The sequence below is a fragment of the Cyprinus carpio genome, chromosome B20 (assembly GCF_018340385.1).
Source record: "Cyprinus carpio isolate SPL01 chromosome B20, ASM1834038v1, whole genome shotgun sequence".
In the NCBI taxonomy this organism is placed as follows: Eukaryota; Metazoa; Chordata; class Actinopteri; order Cypriniformes; family Cyprinidae; genus Cyprinus; species Cyprinus carpio.
In genome coordinates this window covers 22949041-22970278 of record NC_056616.1, presented here as the reverse complement: position 1 = coordinate 22970278, position 21238 = coordinate 22949041, and the positions used below count along the sequence as shown (strand labels likewise).

Genomic DNA, 21238 nt, shown 5'->3' with positions numbered 1-21238 from the left:
ACATGGTGAATTGATATGAAATCAGTCATTAATGTGATTCAGTTTTCAACCAACACTGGACTGTTTTACTCGCATGTAACATTAAAGAATGAAAATGTGGAGAAGTGGGACAAAAAGAGAGCAAAAAAGGGGAATATTTGAGTGAACAGGAGAGCAAACAGGCATGAACAAAATCAAACTGTCAGAAGAAAAACCTGCAGGAGGAGAGGAACAGCTTAGAGCCTCGTAACTTTGGCTTCATTCGATCCAGCTGAGGTTCAAGCAGCGAGCGATGAAGGCGTACGTGTCGGCCACCTCCTGAATGACTTTACTGGTGGGCTTTCCTGCGCCGTGACCCGACTTTGTGTCCACGTAGATAAAGAGAGGGTTTGACTGGCCGGACCACTGACCGATCACACTCTGCAGTGTGGCGATATATTTTAGCGAGTGCAGCGGCACCACACGGTCGTCATGGTCACCCGTTAACAACAGTACGGCGGGATACTGAACCCCGTCAGCTTCTGGGACACGGATATTATGAAGAGGAGAATACCTGCAGGGTCAGAACGTTTACAGCTCTTTAAATTCAGAACAGTTATGATATGTTAGTTATGCACTTATGTTTTCCTGTAGTACTACTGAAAGATCATGATCCTAATGTCTTTATCCCCATACCAAAATCTCAGTTGGCCAGACAATGATTTATCTTTTCTGAATTAAAAAAAAAAAAGAAGTGCCCTGGCTGTAATAAAAAAAAAAAAAAAAAAAAAAAAAAAAAAAAAATATATATATATAGACATATATATATATATAGATATATATAGAACACTCTCGCTTAACACTCTCATTACAGCCAGGGCAACATTCATTTTAGTTTTATTTTTTAGTTCACAACACCATATATTAAAAATTATAGAATAATTTAATAAATAGTTATCATTAAAGGTTAACAATTGAAATGGCGGGGAGGCTTGAATCTGAAAATAGTTTCTGAATCATGACTTAACAAAGGGATAAAATGCATCCACAATAAAATAAAATGCTGAATAAAACTGAATAAAATAAAATAAGAAATACTATATTGAATACAAAAAAAATATTTCAATGCAAAATATTCAGCTGGTGAATCTGCCGTATTTAAAGATTATAGGTATATAATCAGTGTTATTTTAGGTTTAGTTATTTCATATTATTGTAGTATTTATTAATATTTGAATATTTTGGTTTAAAGTTTTGTAATTTTATGTGCTTTTGTAATTTTTATTATTTTTTATCCTATTTAGCTTTAGTTTATTTTTATTTTAGTTTTAGTACCTCAACTTTCAGGTAGTTACCAAAGCCATATTTTTCCATTTAAACCTTAAATTTTATTTCAACTTTATTTTAATTACTAAAAAAAACAACCGAACAGTTTTAGTCAACAACAACAACATCAACAGTGTATATTATAAATACCAAAACAAATAAATAAGATTAAGGTATACTAATAAATGCATTAAATAGTTTATCCATACTGATATTACCATCTTCTATAAAATCAATAAGCCACTTGACGATGTGCATTACAATGATTTTACCACAGTTAATGGGGTAAAATCACAGTAACAGAATGTCTCAGTAAATTAAATGTATCTGTGCATCACTGTAGCAAGTAGAAGTAAACTTACTTGATTAACCAATCAAATTGCTCTTTGATTTCCGAGCAGCCGAAATCAGTGGTCCAGGCGTGTCCGATGGTGAACTTATGAAACTTTAACATGTCCATGACGCCGACCTGAGCCACAGCACAGCCGAACAGATCAGGCCTCTGATTCACACACGCCGCTGCAGGAGAGAGTCGGGATTTAGGAGCAGGAGAACACAAACCTGTGTGTGTGCGTGTGTGTGTGTCTGTGTGTGTGTGTGTGTGTGTCATACCCACGAGCAGCCCCCCGTTGGAGCCTCCATTGATGGTGAGTTTTTTGGGGGAGGTGTAACCCTCTTTTATCAGATACTCAGCTGCACACTGAAAGTCAGTGAAACAGTTCTGCTTATTGGCCAACATCCCCGCTGCACAGGAAGAGAGAAGAAAGAGACAGATTTCATTAAATGCATCAGAATGTTAAAGATATGTATCTTTCAAATGCATACTACACATAAAATGCAACCATCACTGTAGTATCTACACTACTGTTCAAATATTTGGGGGCAGTAAGATTTTGTAACGCTTTAAAAAAAAAAAAAGTCTGTTCTGTTTACAAATTTTCTTTTGATCAAAAATACAGTAACAACATTAAAAATTGTGAAATATTATTGCAATTTAATATAACTATTTTCTATTTGAATATATTGTAAAATGTAATTTATTTCTGTGATGCGCAGCTGAATTTCCAGCATCATTACTCCAGTCTTCAGTGTCACATAATCCTTCAGAAATCATTCTGATATGCTGATTTACTGCTCCAGAAACATTATCAATGTTAAACACAGTTGTAGTGCCTCCTATTTTGTCGAAATTGTGATGCATATTTTCAGGATTTTGCGATGAATAGAAAGAACATCAGTATAATTAAGTATAATTAGTTTCACTTTTAATCAATTGAATGCATCCTTGCTGACAAAAGGTGTACATTTCTTTAAAACAAAATCAAACCAAAAAAAATCTTACTCACCCCCAAGCTACTGTACTATTTAAAATAAAAGGAAGCTATAAATACATGGCATACAATTTGCTAGTATTTTATTATGAACATCTGTGCAGCTCAATCCCTGATTAGCTCCAGAATTAAAGTCACATGCCTTTATGCCACGTCTCTCCATACTCTCCACCTCCTCTGATATTGGCAACAGCTAAAACCCCTCCCAGATGCCTGACGAATATCAGCCGAGAGACACTGAAACACAAACAACGAGAGACAGATGCTTACAAGAACAGCACTGCATCAGTGGCGTGTGTGATCAGCTGTATGTTTCTGTGTTCGGTTAGTATTGTACCTGTAGCTGGGTGTGATGGAAATGTTGAATCCTCCGTATCCATACAGGAAGGCAGGATGTGATCCGTCCAGATTGATTCCTTTCTTATGGACAATAAACATTGGGATCTGGGTGCCGTCTTTACTGGGATAAAAGACCTGTAAGAAACAAGCAGACCTGAAGTGAAGGCGCTCGTACCGCAGACGGACAGATGAAGCGTCTGCAAGCGTGTTGCTGCACCTGAGTGGTCTGATAGTCAGCAGGACTGAAGCCCTTCACCGTGACCTCTCTGAAGATGTGCGGCTGCAGCGGCTCTTGCGTCAGATCGCAGTGATAGATGATCGCTGCAGGAAAACACAACATACATCATACAATACACACCTCTTACAACATTACCTGATTGCTGTTATTAAAGTTATTAAAGGGATAGTACACCCAGAAATGTGTTCACTCTCATGTTAGTCCAAACCTGTAAGAGTTTCTTTCTTCTGCTGAACACAAAAGAAGAAATTTAGAATATTGTTGGTAACCAAACATTGGACGGTACCCATTTGTTTTCCATACTGTGCAAGTCAATGGCTACCGTCAACTGTTTACCAGCCTTAATTAAAATATATTCTTTTAGAAGAAAGAAACTCATTTCGAATGACTTGAGGGTGAATAAAAAATAAAACAAAATTAAAATTTTTTCTAAAACTCCCCCTAAAAACAAAAAATCTCTATATCACAAAATCCTGAATAATCCACGAACCACCTAGAGAAAAAAACGAGGTGAAGCTGTAAAAGATCTCAGAGTCTTTCTTCCTCCCAGTGAAGCCCACAATCGAGCCGACATCAAGCGGAAACGTGTGTATCTCCTCCCCCGAGGACAGATGGAACATCTTCAGCACGTTCTTCACGTCATGGAGGAAACACACAAACAGGAACCTGGAGTATGTACAGGTAGCAAACACTGAAAGAGAGAGATGTGAGAAATATAAGAGAAAATATGGCTCAGTTTTTTCAATATTTAAATTATTTGTTTGTATTTGAATTATTTAAAAGTATAAAAATTAAGCCACATTTATATATATATATATATATATAATATTATATATATATATATATATCTATACGAATATATATATATATATATAAACTTTTAACTTTATTAACTTTTTTTTTTACTTAACCACAGTGCTTTTGATATTATATGAAAGGTATTGGTTAAGTAAAAAAAAAGTTAATTAAAAAAAAATATACACAAAAAATGCATTCAATCAATGCAAAAAAAACTAACAAAGACATTACAAATGATTTTTATTTCAAATTAAAGCTGAATTTTTGCAGTAAACAAAGAATTGTGAAAACACTGATTTTAAAAAGAACCATTATTAATAACTGAGTACCAATGAGCAACAAATCAGCATATCAGAATGATTTCTGAAGGATCATGTGACACTGAAGACTGGAGTAATGATGCTGAAAATACAGCTTTGATCATTGACATAAATAACATTTTAGAATATATTACAATAGAAAACAGTTATTTTCAATTGTAATAATATTTCACAGTATTACCGCTTTTACTGGAATTTTTAATCAAATAGATGCATCCTTGGTGAGTATACAAGACTTCTTTCCAAAAACATTAAAAAAAAAAAAATTATGTCAATTATTCAAACTTTTGACAAATATCTTAAATGACATAATAAAACTCTTATGTTATTCTTTTTAAATCAATAAATTGAAATAAATTAAACAGAATAAAAAAAAACTGAATTTGCAACACATTTAAATTCCATAATGTGGCATATTTCTGTGGGGAAAGTAAAAGGGAAAAGATCACGAAAACATAGTGTCTCTCTTGCAGATGAATTAGGCACAATAAGACAGTAAAGATCTCATTAAAAGCATCTCTGCTCACCAATGACGTCTTTGTCGTGTTGGGGAATGAGCTCTTTCCACTGGCTGATGGACGGCTGGCCAAAGTCGATGTTAATGAGTCGATATTGAGGAGCGTCCAGGTTGGTTTTGAAAGTGAAAACGGTTCCTTCGTTTGTGACGTATTCATACTCCGCATCGAAGTTATCGATCAGCTTCACCCACGGCAGCAATCCTGTCATCATGAAGATATACATGAGATCCTGTCAGCAGAAAGCAAGCATTTTCATCTGAATGATAACGTTTCTGAGCATCTGTACCAGTGATTCCCTGCGGCACGGTGTTCAGGTCACAGAACCACAGTCTGTTGACAGGGTCACAGCCCTCTCGGATGGACAGAAGCACATAACGGCCGTCATCAGACACCTGAAAACACACACACACGTCACTAACCTCATAACACAAGCAGAAATCAAGCACCATCTGTGTGTGTGTTTCTTACCTCAACACCGCTCATCCATTTCGGCTGATCGGGAAATTCAGCACACAGGACGTCCTGAGACTGAGGGGTTCCCAACACGTGATAGTACAGCTTCTGGTGCAGGTTAGTGGACGTCTCAGTGCCTGAGAGAGACAGACAGAGAGAAGCCAGTCAAGATCTCTTACTGGTGTTAAAACACTTCAACTACATAAGTTAACGTGAACTAACAGTGAAAAATACCTCTAAAGCATTTATTAATCTCAGTAAATATTCATTTAAACATTTACTAGTACATCAAGTAAAAGTTATATCTTTTAACATTATAACAGACCTTTATTTATTTTTTAATAAATACTTATTATATGCCTCACTGCAAGTATTTCAATGCACAAATTGTTACTTATGACTTTTTGTGCACATGAAAATAAAAAAAAATAAAAATTAACATTTTTATTAACAAATAACAAATAATAAATAAAAAACAAAAACAAAAACAAATCTAAACTCAAGCAAAAGCAAATTTCAATTAGCATGAACTAATGTTAACAGATGGGACCTTATTGTAAACTGTTACCATTAAAGCAATTAAAAATCATTTTTGGTGATTAAAATAAAATATAAATATTAGATGAAAAACTTAAACAAAAATGAGAAATTATATAGGTTTAGGTTAAAGTGCTAAAACTAAAATAAAACTTAATAGAAATATTTAAAACAAAGAGACTATCAGTTATGAAATAATAATACTAAAGCTATTAAATATTGAAATAAAATTTAAAAAGCTGAATTAAATTATAATATAGAAATATTAGATGAAAAAACAGCCGAAAAATTTTTAGGTTAAAGTGCTAAAAATCATTAAACAAAATTTGAAAAAAAAAAAAAATTAAGCTAAAAAACTATATATTATTATATATATATATATATATTATATAATATATATATATATATATATATATATATATATATATATATATAAATTGACACAAAAGCACATACCAATACCAAAACTTGAAAATAGAGGATCGTGAAAACTGAAAATGTAAAAATACGTGCTAATATAAAATATTAATAAATACTAATATAGGATGTAAATACCTAACACTGTCTCTTATACCTGCATGTGTGAATTTGTGCATCATGTGTGTTTGTGTGTGTTTACCGTCACTCTTGCCCTCCTGCTCAGGATAAGAGTTATAGAAGAGTCCCTTTCCGTCGTGGGTCCAGGACATGCAGGTGAATTTGACCCTCTCCAGTCGGTCCTCCAGAAGTACAGCGCCGTCCACGCGCAAGAAGCGCATCTCAACCCAGTCGGAGCCGCTCGCGCTGGTGCCGTACGCCAGGTACTCGCCATCCTCAGAGAACGCATAACCTGAGATTACACCGCAAGCCTTAGCTGACGGTCAATACAGCGATACACACTGCATCAAACACACACAGAAACATCTGGCACCTCGTAAAGCGACCGTCCCGTCCTCTGAGAAGGTGTTTGGGTCCAGGAACACACTGGGCTCAGCTTCGAGGTTCTCCTGCATGTACAAAACACTCTGGTTCTGCAGACCAGTGTTGTAAAAGTGAAAATACTTCAGGAGAGGGTAAAAAAAAAAAAAAAAAAAAAAAGTGTGTTTATTAGGGCAGTACTTCAGAAAACATACACACATACAATTCCTGTCAACAGTTTGGAATAATAACGATTTTTTAACGTTTTTGAAAGATATCTCTCCTGCTCACCGAGGCTGCATTTATTGTATTTGTTTAAAAATATCATTGCACTTTTAAAAGAACTGTTTTCAATTTGAATATATTGTAAAATGTAATTTATTTCTGTGATGCAAAGCTGTATTTTCAGTATCATAACTCCAGTCTTCACTGTCACATGATCCTTCAGAAATCATTCTAATATGATGATTTGCTGCTCAAGAAACATTTATTATTATTATCAATGTTGAAAATGTTGCTGAACAGTTTTGTGGAAATTGTGATACCATTTAAAAGTTGGGGATATGTACAATTAATAAAATAAAATACTTATTATATTTTATATTCAGCTAGCTAAAATGACAGTAAAGACATTTATGATGTTACAAAATATTTCTATTTCAAAATAGTGCTATCTTTTGAACTTTCTATTCATTAAAGAATCCTGAAAAAAATGTATCACAGTTTCCACAAAATTATTAAGCAGCACAAATGTTTAACATTGCTAATAATAATAACCATTATTAATAATTGAGAATCAATAATAATCGATAACTAAGCAGCAAATCAGCATATTAGGATGATTATTTAAGGATCATGTGACACTGAAGACTGGAGTAATGATGCTGAAAATTCAGCATTGCATCACATGAATAAATTACATTTTAAAGTGATTTTTTTTTTTTTTGCACTAAAAAAAATCTTTTAACTGCACTGTTGTTTCACTACTCCATTGATGGCCAACTATATTCTGTCACTTACCTTGCGCTGCTTTATTTACTAACTTTATTTATGTAACTTTTATTTTATTATATAGTCGTTTTTTTTTTTTGTTTTTTTTGTTTTTATAATTCCCTTATTGTATAATTGTATCGACATTTTAGTATTTGATCGGTAGTTTTTTTTTAACTATAGTTAATTGTTACTGTAGCATAGAGAGTAAAGCAATTTTCGATTCTCTGTATGTATGTACTGTGCATCAAATAAATACAATAAAGCAGACTTGACTTGACTTGACTTGACAGGAATAAATTACATTTTAAAACATATTCAAATAGAAAACAGTTGTTTTAAATTGTAAAAATATTTTACAATATTACTTTTCTTTGCATCAAATAAATGCAGCTTTGGTAAACATAACTAAATTCTTTCAAAAACATAAAAAAACAACTACTCCACACTTTTGACCGGTAGTGTATGTGTTCACAAATACAAAACAAAAGCTTGGAGAGCATTTTATAGTTTATTCCACTGCAGTGCATAGTCTCCCATTCTAAGCGCTCCACTCTAAACACTAACTTCATTCGTTATTTGTTCGCGTCTCACCTGTTCCCGCGTTTGAAGGGGCAGCTGTATTTGGGGTAGTCATAGAGTTCAGTCATACGGTCCTTAAAGATGTCTCTGATCTCACACTGCTCCAGGAACGGCAGGGTCAGCTTATTCTGAGCGTTCACAAATGCCTGACGGACACAAAAACATCCCACATACAGAGTCATATCTCAGTTATACAGAATCATAATTCACGTGCTCGTGTGGAGATCACCTGTGTTTTTTCACTGTCAGGATCCTCCAGCCAGCTGTAGGGGTCAGGGACTTTACAGCCATGATAGTCATCCACCTGATAACACACATACACATGCATCACATGAGCGGTGAGGTCACTACCGCAACATCATCACACATCATAGTACAGGGGGAAGATGATCAACTAATGCGCTGGCTTTGGGGCGGGACTATCTGTTAGATCAGGAAGAGTGTTTGATAATGCCTAAATGTTTTTTTTTTTGTTGTTTGTTTGTTTGTTTTAATGAAGTATCTTTCAAGAACATTAACATGTCTTATAAATTACAAACTTAGTATATACAGACATTCACACAATCTCTAAAGAAATAATAAAGAAAGAGAATTTCTCAGATAAACAACCAGGACCTCTATTTCTTTTTTATCCATTAATTCAGTCTCTTATGGGTTCATTTACTTATTCATCCTTAATTCTCTCATGGATTCATTTATAATTTCAGCCATTTTTCCCGTACTCCATCATCTATTCACCCATTCCTTTATTCAATTGTATGTTTTATCCATTCGTCACTCATGCAACCTTAGTTTTTCAATTTGTTGTAGTTATTTTAGTACATCAAGTTCAACCAAAGACTATAGAATACCTTACTATAGAATAAAGGGACTTACTTTAAATAAATAAATAAATAAATAAATAAGAGAAATGTGGCTGAAATGTTTTTTTTTTCATATTTTATAAACTTTAGTTCAAATGTATTCATGACACACACACACACGGACACACACACATAGGATATATATATATGTATGTGTGTGGGTGTGTGTGTGTGTGTGTGTGTGTGTGTGTGTGTGGATATGTGTGTGTACACATACATGCATGCATGCATACCACACCATGATTATGTTTATATATATATATATATATATTATCGCTATATATTATATATATATATATATATATAGCCATTCATTCATAGATCTTTCAGCCATTCATTCATGCATTCATCTATTCGCTTATTTCATCATTCCTTCCTTCATCTATCTGCTCTCATTCATCCTTCCATCTATTCATTCATGTCCTTTTTCTCTCTGTTACTCAGTTTTCAGTCACTCACCACTGATTCGTCCTTATAGGCGTTTAGATACTGGAAAGCCATTATTCAGAGATCTTCCGAGCTGCTAAACAGATGAAACAAACTGAGACGAGTGTTGGAGAGTTTAGCAGCAGCACAATGTCCGGAATCAACAGTCAAAGACTGCGTACAAAGACAAACGCGCTGCTGGAAAGAGCGCAGGAATCCTCACAGCGTCCTCTGCTGTTCCCTCAAACACACGCCGGCCGTGATCACGCATCATGAATATTAATTAGGTTCTGCTTACGTGCTTCTGAATATTAATAAGCCAATCTTTCACTAAGTGGTGATTAATAATATCTTGTTAATAATGTTTATTGCATTCCATAGGTCTACAATTTAATTTTATTGCATTTTATTTTTATTCAATGTCTTTTTTGCGCATTTTTATTTCTTCTCTTTTATGTAGGCCTAGCTACGTTATGGAGATCAGTGCACAGCGCGTGTATAAACAAACGTTTGAGTGAATACGAAATAAAATAAAAACACAAGAAACATTATCAGCCTCTTTTATAGCACTTTTGTTTTTTTGTTTTTTTCTCTTGTAAAGCACTTTCATTTATTTATTTATTTAGGCCTGTTTGTTTATTTATTTATCCATCCATTCATTCATTCATTCATTCATTCATGCGTTTGTTTGTTCATTCATTCATTTTAAGCCATATTTGTATACTAAAATATTTTGTTCTTGCAACACAGAAAATAAAGTGAAAGTGACGTGACATACAGCCAAGTATGGTAACCCATACTCGGAATTTGTGCTCTGCTTTTAACCCATCCAAAGTGCACACACACAGCAGTGAACACACACACACCGTGAACACACACCCGGAGCAGTGGGCAGCCATTTAAGCTGTGGCGCCCGGGGAGCAGTTGGGGGTTCGGTGCCTTGCTCAAGGGCACCTAAGTCATGGTATTGAAGGTGGAGAGAGTGCTGTACATTCACTCCCCCCACCTACAATTCCTGCTGGCCCGAGACTCGAACTCACAACCCTTGGATTGCAAGTCCGACTCTCTAACCATTAGGCCACGACTTCCCCAAAAAATCAGATATACAGTATAGAAAATCAGAAAATATTAGAATAATGTAAGTCTGTTTACAAAAAGTTAATTCAGTTTATGTGTCTTCTTCATCAAAAAAAACCTGCCAATACAAGATCATGGTTTTGTTTCATTTGAATGTATCAGCTAAATTAATACATTTAAATTATGTGAGTTTTTTTTTTATTATTATTCAGCATTGATTAGAAACAGATATCAAAACTGATATTTCTGAGCTGTCACATAGAGACCATGTGAGATTCTGCGAAATGCACATTCAAAGAGAGAAAAAGAGAAAGACTCAGAGGGGTGGAGGAAGACATCAGGGTGGAGTTTGTCTTCAGATGATGTCTGAATGAAAACGCAAGTTTCTACACATTCAAGAGAAACAGAGACGGAGAGCTTGACTGCAACGTCCTCCTACAGACGGCTGGACAGAAGCTCACATAACATAAGCCACAGTAAGTGCTTTTTTTCTGAACATGCATGTGGTCTGTAAGCTATGGAGCGTGTGAATCAGCTGAACCTCAGGCTGAAGGAAACCTCTTCAGGGCAGATGTTGAGTGTGTGTTGTGGTCGCAGCTCGATGCGTGAGCGAGAACTGCTTTGGTGTTAAGTTTCATTCTTACTGCTTTGTTACTTTGAATTCCCATATCAGTCTGACATGTCGTGGACTTGTCAAACCTGTGCTTTTGGTCTTACTGCAATAAAAAAAAAGAATGATTGCATTCCATGAGTACAATCTTATTACTCAGTAGTTTCTTACTTGTAGCTAAGATTTCATATAATTATCAACTTTGTCTCAGATGCCTGTAAAACTCCTTAGGAGAATAAAATATACAAATAGAACAACTGGTGACATATGGTACAATAAAAGCATAGAGCCATAAAATGAATGCAAATGAGCTCATGTTTTTTGCTTTTGATTGCAACTGTTGATGTTGAAAAATATGCATTTGATTTCATTTTGCTAAAGAGATCTCATTTGTGTTTTGTCTTTTCAGTTGCTCGTTTTGTCAATTGATTCCTCAGTTAATTATAATTAATAATTAAAGGGATATTCCACCCAAAAATAAAAATTTGCTGAATATGTATTCCCCCTCAGGCCTTCTAAGATGTAGATGAGTTTGTTTCTTCATCAGAATAAATATGGTGAAATTTAGCATTGCATCACTTGCCCACCAACGGATCCCCTGCAGTGAATGGGTGCCGTCAGAATGAAAGTCCAAACAGCTGAATTCCACACACCTCCAGTCCGTTAACGTCTTTTGAAGTGAAAAGCTGCATGTTTGTAAGAAACAATCCAACTACAAAATGTTGCTTCTAGCCAAAGTATGAATCCATAATCAATAATAATGCTTCCTTCAGTCAAATAGTAATCTCATCTGAATCAAGAGAGAAATATGCACAGATCAAGCACTGCAGCCAAAACACTATTTTGGTGCATTTTGATGTCAGTGGAAATTTTTTTCTCTGAAGGAAGCTTTTAAGCCAGAAGCAATGGTTTTAAGTTAGAAACATCTTAATGATGGATTTATTTGAAACAGACATGCAGATTTTTTGCTTTACATGACAGTAACTAATGGACTGGAGTGGTGTGGGTTATTGTGATGTTTTTATCAGCTGTTTGGACTCTCATTCTGACGGCACCCATTCACTGCAGAGCATCCATTGGTGAGCAAGTGATGGAATGCTACATTTCTCCAAATCTGTTCCCATGAAGAAACAAACTCATCTACATACTAGATGGCCTGCACGTAATTCTTCAGAATCTTTTTTTTATTTTTGGTGAACTATTCTATTAAATCAAGTAACACAAAAGAACACAGCTGCATAGGAAATACAGAACGTTTTATCTTACATTGATCATCATGTGTATCGTTTTTTGCCAATCACAGGTGTAATCTCCACTCAGTTTGATTATGCCATCAAAAACACACAAAACCACAGCAAACAAGAGCATCACTGAACAAACTGAGGAGCAGAAAGTGGATGTGAGACACAACCATCATGTTAAAGATCAGTGTGACCCAGACTTTCATGGGTGGAAGGAAACCATAGCCCAGAAATCATTACCCAGAAACCTCAGTTTTGCATATCACAATCAGGTACATACATGCATACATGTACAGTGGCACAAAAACCTATTTGGACACCTAAATCATACTTAAAAGTTAAAAGGTTATAGTTAAATAAAACAATTTGTTACTTAAAATAAAATAAATGTAAAATACATTTAGGCAACATTTCTCATTTTCATTTAGTTTTAATATAAATATTGTGTATAGTGTGTGTGTGTGTGTGTGTGTGTGTGTGTGTGTGTGTGTGTGTGTGTGTGTGTGTGTGTGTGTGTGTATATATATAGGGCCAGCAACCGCAAAGACTCTATCCCCTCTATGCTTTAACCGTGATCTGGGGACAACGAGAAGTCTTTGATCACCAGACCTCAGATTTCGTGTAGGATTGTATGGATAAAGTTGATCAGATAGATAGCTCGTTGCCAGATTACTTATAGATTTAAAAACATAGAGAAGAATTTTGAACTCAATTCTAAGATGCACAGGTAACCAATACAACGATTTCAAAACTGGAGTAACGTGTTCAAATTTACATCGTCCTTTGAGGAATTTAGCAGCTGCGTTTTGTACTAATTGGATTAGTTGCGATGGAAGATTTAGAAATGCCAAGATACAGAGAGTTGTAGTAGTCCAAGCGAGATGCAATGAGCACATATATAGCAATCTCTACAGTTTTCACAGAGGGAAAATATTTAATTTTTGAGAGAAGGCATAGCTGAAAAAACAGGAACTAATAACTGCATTTATTTGTTTATCAGATTTGAGCCTCTGATCCCAGAAAACACCTAGATTCTTAATACAGGAAGAAGTAAAAGGAGCAAGGTAGTCCAGGTCGATACTTCTGCTCCCTGAATTTTCACTGGGGCCAAAGACTATAACCTTGGTTTTTTTATTCATTCAGAAATAAAACAAATTTTGAGAGAACCACATTTCCACTTCATCCAGGCATGCAAAATGAGATTTTAGAGCAGCATGTTTATTTAGTTTCAAAGGTAGATAAATTTGGGTATCATCTGGATAGCAGCAAAATGATACACTATGCTTTCTGAAAATAGAGCCCAAAGGAAGTAAATACAAAGAAAAAAGAAAGGGTGCGAGAATAGAACCCTGTGGCACTCCACAGGAAAGTTTAGCAGGCAACAAAGAAAAACTACCTAATCTGACAGAGAAACTTCTATTTGTTAAATATGATTTGAACCAGCTAAGAACAGTTCCCTGGATGCCCACAAAATATTCTAGTTGAGATAAAATAATTTTATGATCAACTGTATCAAAAGCCAAGGTTAAGTCTAACAGAATTAGGATAACAGAGTCACCAGAGTCAGTCGCCAACAAAGTATCATTAAGGACCCATAATAAAGCAGACTCTGTGCTATGCAGAGGCTTAAAACCAGACTGGAAAGTTTCAAAAATATGATTTGCACTAAGGAAAGACTGTAGCTGAATAAACACAGTTTTCTCCAGTGCTTTAGTAATAAACACAAGATTTGAGATAGGTCAAAAATTATTAAAATTACTAGCATAAAGAGAAGGTTTCTTAAGAAGAGGTGTCACAGTAGCTTCTTTGAGGCTATCAGGTATAGTCCCTGAAACTAAACATTTATTCAGAAAAGACACCAAACTAGGTCCAACTGAGTCAAAAAATTGTTTTAAAATACGTGGAGGGAGAACATCATGAGAGCAGAAAGAAGGTTTCAAATGGTCAATCTTAATTATACTAAAATAACACTGGCATGTCACAAGCATGCTTTTCAGTTATAATATATTTCACAAATTGCGTTTGATGGATTTAAAAAAGGATAAAAATAGAGTTACACTGTGTAGTGTGTGAACCTGAGGTGAACTGACTTCATACATCCACTAAAAATCACAAAAAATCAGTTCATTAAAAGTTACACTTATAAGCTCATGCACAAAATTGCTTCATATTTCAAAGTGTTCACAAAGCAATTTTTACATATAAAGAGGCTCTCTGTTGTCTTTTTTTTCCTAATGGTGTGTCATCAGAAGGTGCTGGGTGTTTTTGCCACAGGGGTCATTCCTGCAGGGACCCACTTCGGCCCGCTGCTCGGAGAACATCTTCACCCTGAACATTTGCCTGCAAACATCCGCAAAAAACACATCTGGATGGTATGTCAGCAGATGTGAGAAAGATAAAAGGCGTGTGTGTGAGAGAGAGAGATCGAAAACCATTTTGAGTCATTGGGGTTCATATTTACCAGTCATGCTTCAGGGGTGTGTGCGCTTGTGTTGGGTTTCTCTGACGCACTGCTCCTCGCTTACATGTGCCAGTAAAGCTACTCGTGTCTCACACACTGACTCAGCAAGGAAGTGGCTGACAGGAGCGCATACACACACACACAAAGGGAGAGCAGTGTTTCCAGAAAAGCTGAATAGATCATTCTGATGCATTTGCAGTACCATTGAATTTCACACGTTACATTCAGTCAGTATTTCTGATGTATACGTTCATTTTCTCAGGGTTAGAATTTTGTGGGTGGAAACTGGCCTCAAAATTCTAAAATATTAAAAATTTATAAAACACTCTAAATTCATACTTTAATATTATAGATATGTCTTATACAGTCAAAAATGTATATATATATATATATATATATAGGGGCTGTCAAATGATAATCACTTATTAATCACATCCAGTTTACAAATATATGTGTGTATACTGTGTATATTTATTATGTATATATAAATACACACACATATTATATATATTAAGAATAATATATATATATATATAAATATATTTATATATATATATAATATAGATAATATATATATATACATGTAAATATTTTCTAAATTTAATTTATGTTTGTTTACAGGTTATATATACATAATAAATATAACATCATACATAATAAATGTAATAAAACTTTTTTTTGACTGAGAAATCGTGATTAATCATTGGACAGCCATTAAATTAAATATAAATAAATAAGAAATAAATACTTTTATATTATTAAAAGTAAATAATAAAATAAATATAAATAAATAAGAAATAAATACTTTTATATTATTAAAAGTAAATAATACATTTATAATGTTACCAGATATTTCTATTTTAAATAAATGCTCTTCTTTTGAACTTTACATTCCTCAAAGTATCCTGATTTACACAAAATAAGTGTTTACAACACTGACAATAATCAGAAATGTTTCTTGATCAGCCAGTCAGCATATTAGAATGATTTCTGAAGGATCATGTGACACTGAAGACTGGAGTAATAATGCTGAAAATTCATTTTAACACACATATATATAAATAATAAAAAAGTTATTCTAAATTCCAATAATATTTCACAATATTATTGTTTTTATTGTATTTTTGATCAAATGAATGCAGCCTCAGTGAGCATAAGATATGACCCGAAACGTTTGAACAGTAGTGAAACATAGTATGTTTTATAGGCCTATACTAATTTATGCACTCATAAATGTCTAGAGGGGTAAATATTGTTTTAAATGGAAATTAATTTGGTCTCTCTGTATGACCACATCAAACGCAAAGCATGCAAGTGCAATCTCTTAAGTTCAATATTAGACTGGAAAAACTAAACTGAAAAAAGAAAGAGAGAAAGAGAAACAGGTGCTATTAGGTCAAACAGTCGAGCTCTTCAACCGGCAGCTAAAAGACTGAATCAACAACTAAACCACGCCAACTCTCACTTTCACACAGTTGCTCACGCAAACAGATGTGCACTTTCAGTCTGAGAACAAAACACTAATCTCATGTGGTTTTATTTCCTAAACCCGTCAGGATGCTTATTAGTGCTTGCTAAGCATAACTATTGCTCATACTGACACTGGCGGATGATTAAAAAAGTGTCATTTTTAATCTTCTGGTTCTGTTTTTATTCTCTTACAAAGATCTTCTCAGATGGGCGATTGCATCACTTCCTGTCTTGTGAGGATGAGAGAGGCAGCAACTGGATGCGCTTTGTAAACTATGCCCCGTCTCCTTGGCAACAGAATCTTGCCGCATTCCAAATTGGAATGCAGATTTACTTCTATGCCATGAAGGTTCTAATGCCGGGGGAGGAGCTGCTGGTGGGGCGGAGCCTAAAACACGAACAGCCAATGAGCACCGGCCTCAGAACTGCCTGTCTAAAACAGCCACTTCCCACACACTGTGAGTGACAGCCACATCAATTTCATGCTATTCTTAGCCATACACCTGGAATGATATGAAAAGTAAAAAATATAAAATTAATGCATTTATTTTATTAGTAATATATTTAATATTTTGCTGTTTCATGGGATTACAGCTTCTAATCTTAAATTGAAAAAATGTAAGATAAATGTGTTGTAAATATCCAATTGTTTGTGTGAAGAGTGGAAGCTGAAGTGCAAGGACATGGAGGCGCCAGCGCCATCACTTGCATTTTTTTTCTTAAAAAGACCATAATTTTTTTTTCTTAAAATACACCATAATTTTTCCTCATAAAAATAAGAATATACATCATGCAGAACTGCAAAGTGTTTTATTTGTGCGCACTCACAATATCAACAAAACGTTGTGCTTTTGTAAAATAAAGAAAATAAACAGGGTAGCTTTCTGCAGTCTCGATCTTGACCAGGAACGCTTCACAAAAACTGAACCGAAACTCAGCAAATACTTGCCTCACTGACATAAATATATTAAAAGAATGCTATAAATGACCACTTTAAAACTAAATAATTCAAATCAAAAATTAAAAACTCTTTCATTAGTCTATGTAATCCATAAAGATGCATTTCTCTCTAAATGCGCGTCCAATGAGGATCATCAACTTAATACTATTTTTTACTTTTTATTTGTTTTTTTTGGCCGCTGTGCCAAGATTCTGTTTGCATGCAGTATGGGCATTTTAGTGTCACACTGAAAAATAACTAACTAAATAAATAAGATTAACATCAATATTTTAAGAATAAAATCAAAATTACAACACTAAAATCATGTTTATTGCATGAAGTTAATGCGAAAATTACACCTATATTCTGCCAAAAAAGTCTGTGGCTTTGTTCTCTGTGTTCTCAATGTTCTCTGAATATTTTGTGTGTTTTTTCTGCTTCAGCTCATTCTCAGCATAAAGATCAAGTGAGGAGGAGAAAGCGAGGTCACACGGTCACTGAAATCCTGGATCTGGATCGCTCGACTGATCATCACACAGAAACTCTTCCAAGCAAACCGTTTAACTCCATCACACAAACGAAATATGGGGAAAAAGTGACCAGAGACCTGCAGAATCCAAAATTACCTCCATTTTTAGTGACTAATGCCATCTCTGAGGTCTCTTTAAACTTGAAAATGGCATCTAGTGTAGGGAAGCATGTACATGCCTCTGCTATCCCACAGTCCTCTATGCCAGTGTATATATGGCCTGTTATTCAATACATGCCATCACATCAGCCAGTGAGATTTGGCCGAACAACACCACACATGTCCCATAATGTTCCACCAATCCACATGTATCCATCTCTCTTGCATCCAACATCCAATGAGAATCATCTGTCATTAGCGCTGACCAATAGAGGCGACCCCATAATTAAAGTGTCAGACTCTGTAAAGAGAGAAACGAATCGTGAAGGCTCCACAAACCAACCGCCAGCCCTCACTAAAACAACGGATCCGTCTCCAGCTGAAGTGTCCAGTGCAGATGACATCACAGCCCAGAGAGACTCACCTGAGATGGGCGTGGCTTCCTCATGTGTCTCCGCCTCCACCCGCCACGGCACAGAGTCTCAGGCTGGCCAAAAGCAACAGACTGTAGGTTACAAGTCTTTACCGTATCCATTGCAGAGACAGAATGGAAAGATCCAGTATAAGTGTAACGTGTGCGGAAAGAACTTCAGTCAACTGTCTAATCTGAAGGTACATGGGTTATTATCTTTTATGGATCTCTGATTTATTAATTGCAGTTTAAGTGTTTCAGTGAAGAATGTCTGAGATGATGATATATAAGGAATTTTATTACTTTTTTAGTTTTTTTTTTATTAAATTAAAACTGGTTGAAAGGGTATAAAAATATATACCAGTGATATTATAATTACCTAAAAGTAAAATCATTAAAAAAAAAAATAATAATAATAAATAAAAATTCTAACTTAAAATTAAATAAACATTATCTGAAATAAAATATAAAAATCTAACAGTTATTTTTTGTTTTTTATTTCCACTAGTTGTCAAGGCATCAGTCCTCATTTAATTTGAGTTAAATTTTAAGTATGAAAATAACTAAAACAAAAACTGAAATAATATATATTTTTTAAAATCTACTTAAAATAACAAATGAACAACAAAATTACTGAAACTGTCACGAAATTGAAAGTGGAAAATATAAAAAAAAAAATGAATTCAAAATATTAAAAACTATTATAGTATATCAATTATACATAAAAATAAAAATGATAATATAAAAGTTTTAGAAAATGTTTTTGAAAGAAATCTTGCGGCTCAAGGCTGCATTTAGTTGATCAAAAATACTGTAAAAACAGTATTGCAATTTTAAAAAGCTGCATCATATTCAAATATATTTTAAAATATTGTTTATTCCTGTGAATTTCCAGCATCATTACTCCAGGCTTCAGTGTCACATGATCCTTCAGAATCATTTTAATATGCTGATTTGCTGCTCAAGAAACATTTCTGATTATTATCAATGTTAAAAAAAATGTGCTACTTAATTTTTTATTTATTAATTTTATTATTATTTATTTATTTGTCACTAAATCGCTCTCGGTTCTTGACTTTCTGTGCTCCAGGTGCACCTGAGGGTTCACAGCGGTGAGAAACCATACAAGTGCAACATCTGCAGGAGGAACTTTTCCCAGCTGGCTCACCTTCAAAAGCACATCCAGGTTCATACGGGAGAGAAACCACATGAGTGCCAGGTAAGAGCACACAGAGGAACATCTCACTGCTGTCTAGCAGAGTCAGTGGAGATCTCATGTGCTCATGTGATGTGTCTCGTGTGCAGGTGTGTAACAGGCGCTTCAGCAGCTGCAGTAACCTGAAGACTCACCTGCGGCTGCACTCGGGCGACCAGAGGTTTGAACTGAGTGAAGTTGCAGCAAAGCTTGAGGCTTTCATGGAGCTGGAGTCTATCAAGAAGATGTGTCAGGTGATCTGGGCGCTTGCAGCTCCACCTGTTGTCCAGCAGGGAGCAGCACAGGCCCAAACAGTAGTGACACCTGATTCATCCAGCTCTCTTTCTCCAGAGGTTTCCATTATACAGAAAGAAGATGATCAGTAAATTGTCTGATATGTTATTATTTAATTAAATTAGCACTTTTATTCAGCAAGGATGCATTCAATTGATCTAAAACTAACAGTAAAGACATTTATAATGTAACACACACACAAACACACACACACACACACACACACACACATATTTCAAATAAATGCTGTTCTTTCAAACTTTCTATTCTTTTAGAATCCTAAAAAAAAAAAATTGAAGCAGCACAACTGCATCAGAAATGTTTCTTGAGCAGCAAATCAGCATATTAAAATGATTTCTGAAGGATCATGACACTGAAGACTGGAGTAATGATGCTGAAAAATTAGCTTTGATCACAAGAATAAATGGCATTTTACAATATATTCAAACAGAAAACAGTTATTTTGAATTTGCAATAATATTTCACAATATTGCTGTTTATATTGTATTTTTTGATCAAATAAATGCCTCGGTGAGCTTAAAGACTTAAAGATCTTTCTGACCCGAAACTTTTGAATGATATTGTGTGCTAATATATGTTATATGAATAACATCTAAATGCACAGTGCTAAATGTTGCATGATGTTGTCATTGGTTTTATTTGTTATTAATAAACTACTGGCAAAAGACATGTTATATAGTTTTAAGGAGAGATCGGGGCAAGTTGTCACATTGGGTTTTATTTTTGTTTTTATCCAATATCATAATTTTTGTGTAATATCATATTTGTGTAATAACAAAGGAGCACAGTAAATCCAAGCAAACAAGAATTCAGAAGTTAGATTTTAACTGAACTTGTAGTCTCAGGGCAAGAGTGTTTTCATAAATGTCAAACAGCAGAAAGCTGACATTTGTTTTAGAAGTTATAATTGCACATAATTTATAAATGCAATTTCTGTTGCCTAAAAGAGTGGTTTAATAGTTTTGTCTTAATGCTTTTTTCATTTGTGCTATTTCATGATTTTTTTTTTAAATATTACTTGCAGTGTATCAGAATATTTTGCTATTTAAACAACCATTAAATAAACATTTTAAATACAAGAGTGTTGTTTTTTACACATTAGGTAGGTAGGTAGGTGTGTGTGTGTGTGTGTGTGTGTGTGTGCGTGTGTGTTAGAGAGGCGTCCAGCTGATATCGCATTTCTCTTGTGTTGTCCAACAGCGCAGCATCTGTTTGTAAACATCCGGGTCACAGTAACACACACGCACACATAGGTAAGCCTACACATGATGTAACATAATTACAGAAATATAATAAAACATCCATTTATATAA

The 21238-nt window shown here is 34.6% G+C and overlaps 2 protein-coding genes across 2 annotated transcripts; one reads left to right on the top strand and one right to left on the bottom strand.

The window, feature by feature from the left end:
* LOC109112798 (prolyl endopeptidase-like) lies at positions 1–9806 on the bottom strand. Its single transcript, XM_042746331.1, has 15 exons — positions 9610–9806; positions 8517–8591; positions 8300–8433; positions 6729–6859; positions 6438–6647; positions 5297–5418; positions 5115–5220; positions 4838–5029; positions 3686–3883; positions 3172–3275; positions 2953–3089; positions 2758–2852; positions 1897–2028; positions 1647–1803; positions 1–532 (listed from the first exon to the last, which is right to left on the bottom strand). Exons 1-15 carry the CDS (start codon positions 9649–9651, stop codon positions 238–240), a joined length of 2130 nt encoding a protein of 709 aa, XP_042602265.1. The 5' UTR covers positions 9652–9806; the 3' UTR covers positions 1–237.
* Positions 9807–10642: 836 nt separating this feature from the next.
* Positions 10643–20128, top strand: LOC109113063 (PR domain zinc finger protein 1-like). The gene is made up of 7 exons (XM_042746837.1): positions 10643–11129; positions 12567–12776; positions 14754–14876; positions 16632–16893; positions 17819–18615; positions 19506–19634; positions 19721–20128. Exons 2-7 carry the CDS (start codon positions 12591–12593, stop codon positions 19994–19996), a joined length of 1773 nt encoding a protein of 590 aa, XP_042602771.1. The 5' UTR covers positions 10643–11129; positions 12567–12590; the 3' UTR covers positions 19997–20128.
* Positions 20129–21238: the final 1110 nt, after the last annotated feature.

Bases quoted from the DNA above. Each gene is read 5' to 3' on its own strand.
- LOC109113063 (XM_042746837.1), top strand. From the start codon at position 12,591: ATGCCATCAAAAACACACAAAACCACAGCAAACAAGAGCATCACTGAA. The intron at 12,777-14,753 runs GTACATACATGC...GTGTGTCATCAG, and splicing joins GTTTTGCATATCACAATCAG to AAGGTGCTGGGTGTTTTTGC. The intron at 18,616-19,505 runs GTACATGGGTTA...TCTGTGCTCCAG, and splicing joins GTCAACTGTCTAATCTGAAG to GTGCACCTGAGGGTTCACAG.
- LOC109112798 (XM_042746331.1), bottom strand. From the start codon at position 9,651: ATGGCTTTCCAGTATCTAAACGCCTATAAGGACGAATCAGTG. The intron at 5,419-6,437 runs GTAAACACACAC...TGTCTCTCTCAG, and splicing joins GCAGGAGGGCAAGAGTGACG to GCACTGAGACGTCCACTAAC. The intron at 533-1,646 runs GTAAGTTTACTT...CTGACCCTGCAG, and splicing joins CAATTTGATTGGTTAATCAA to GTATTCTCCTCTTCATAATA.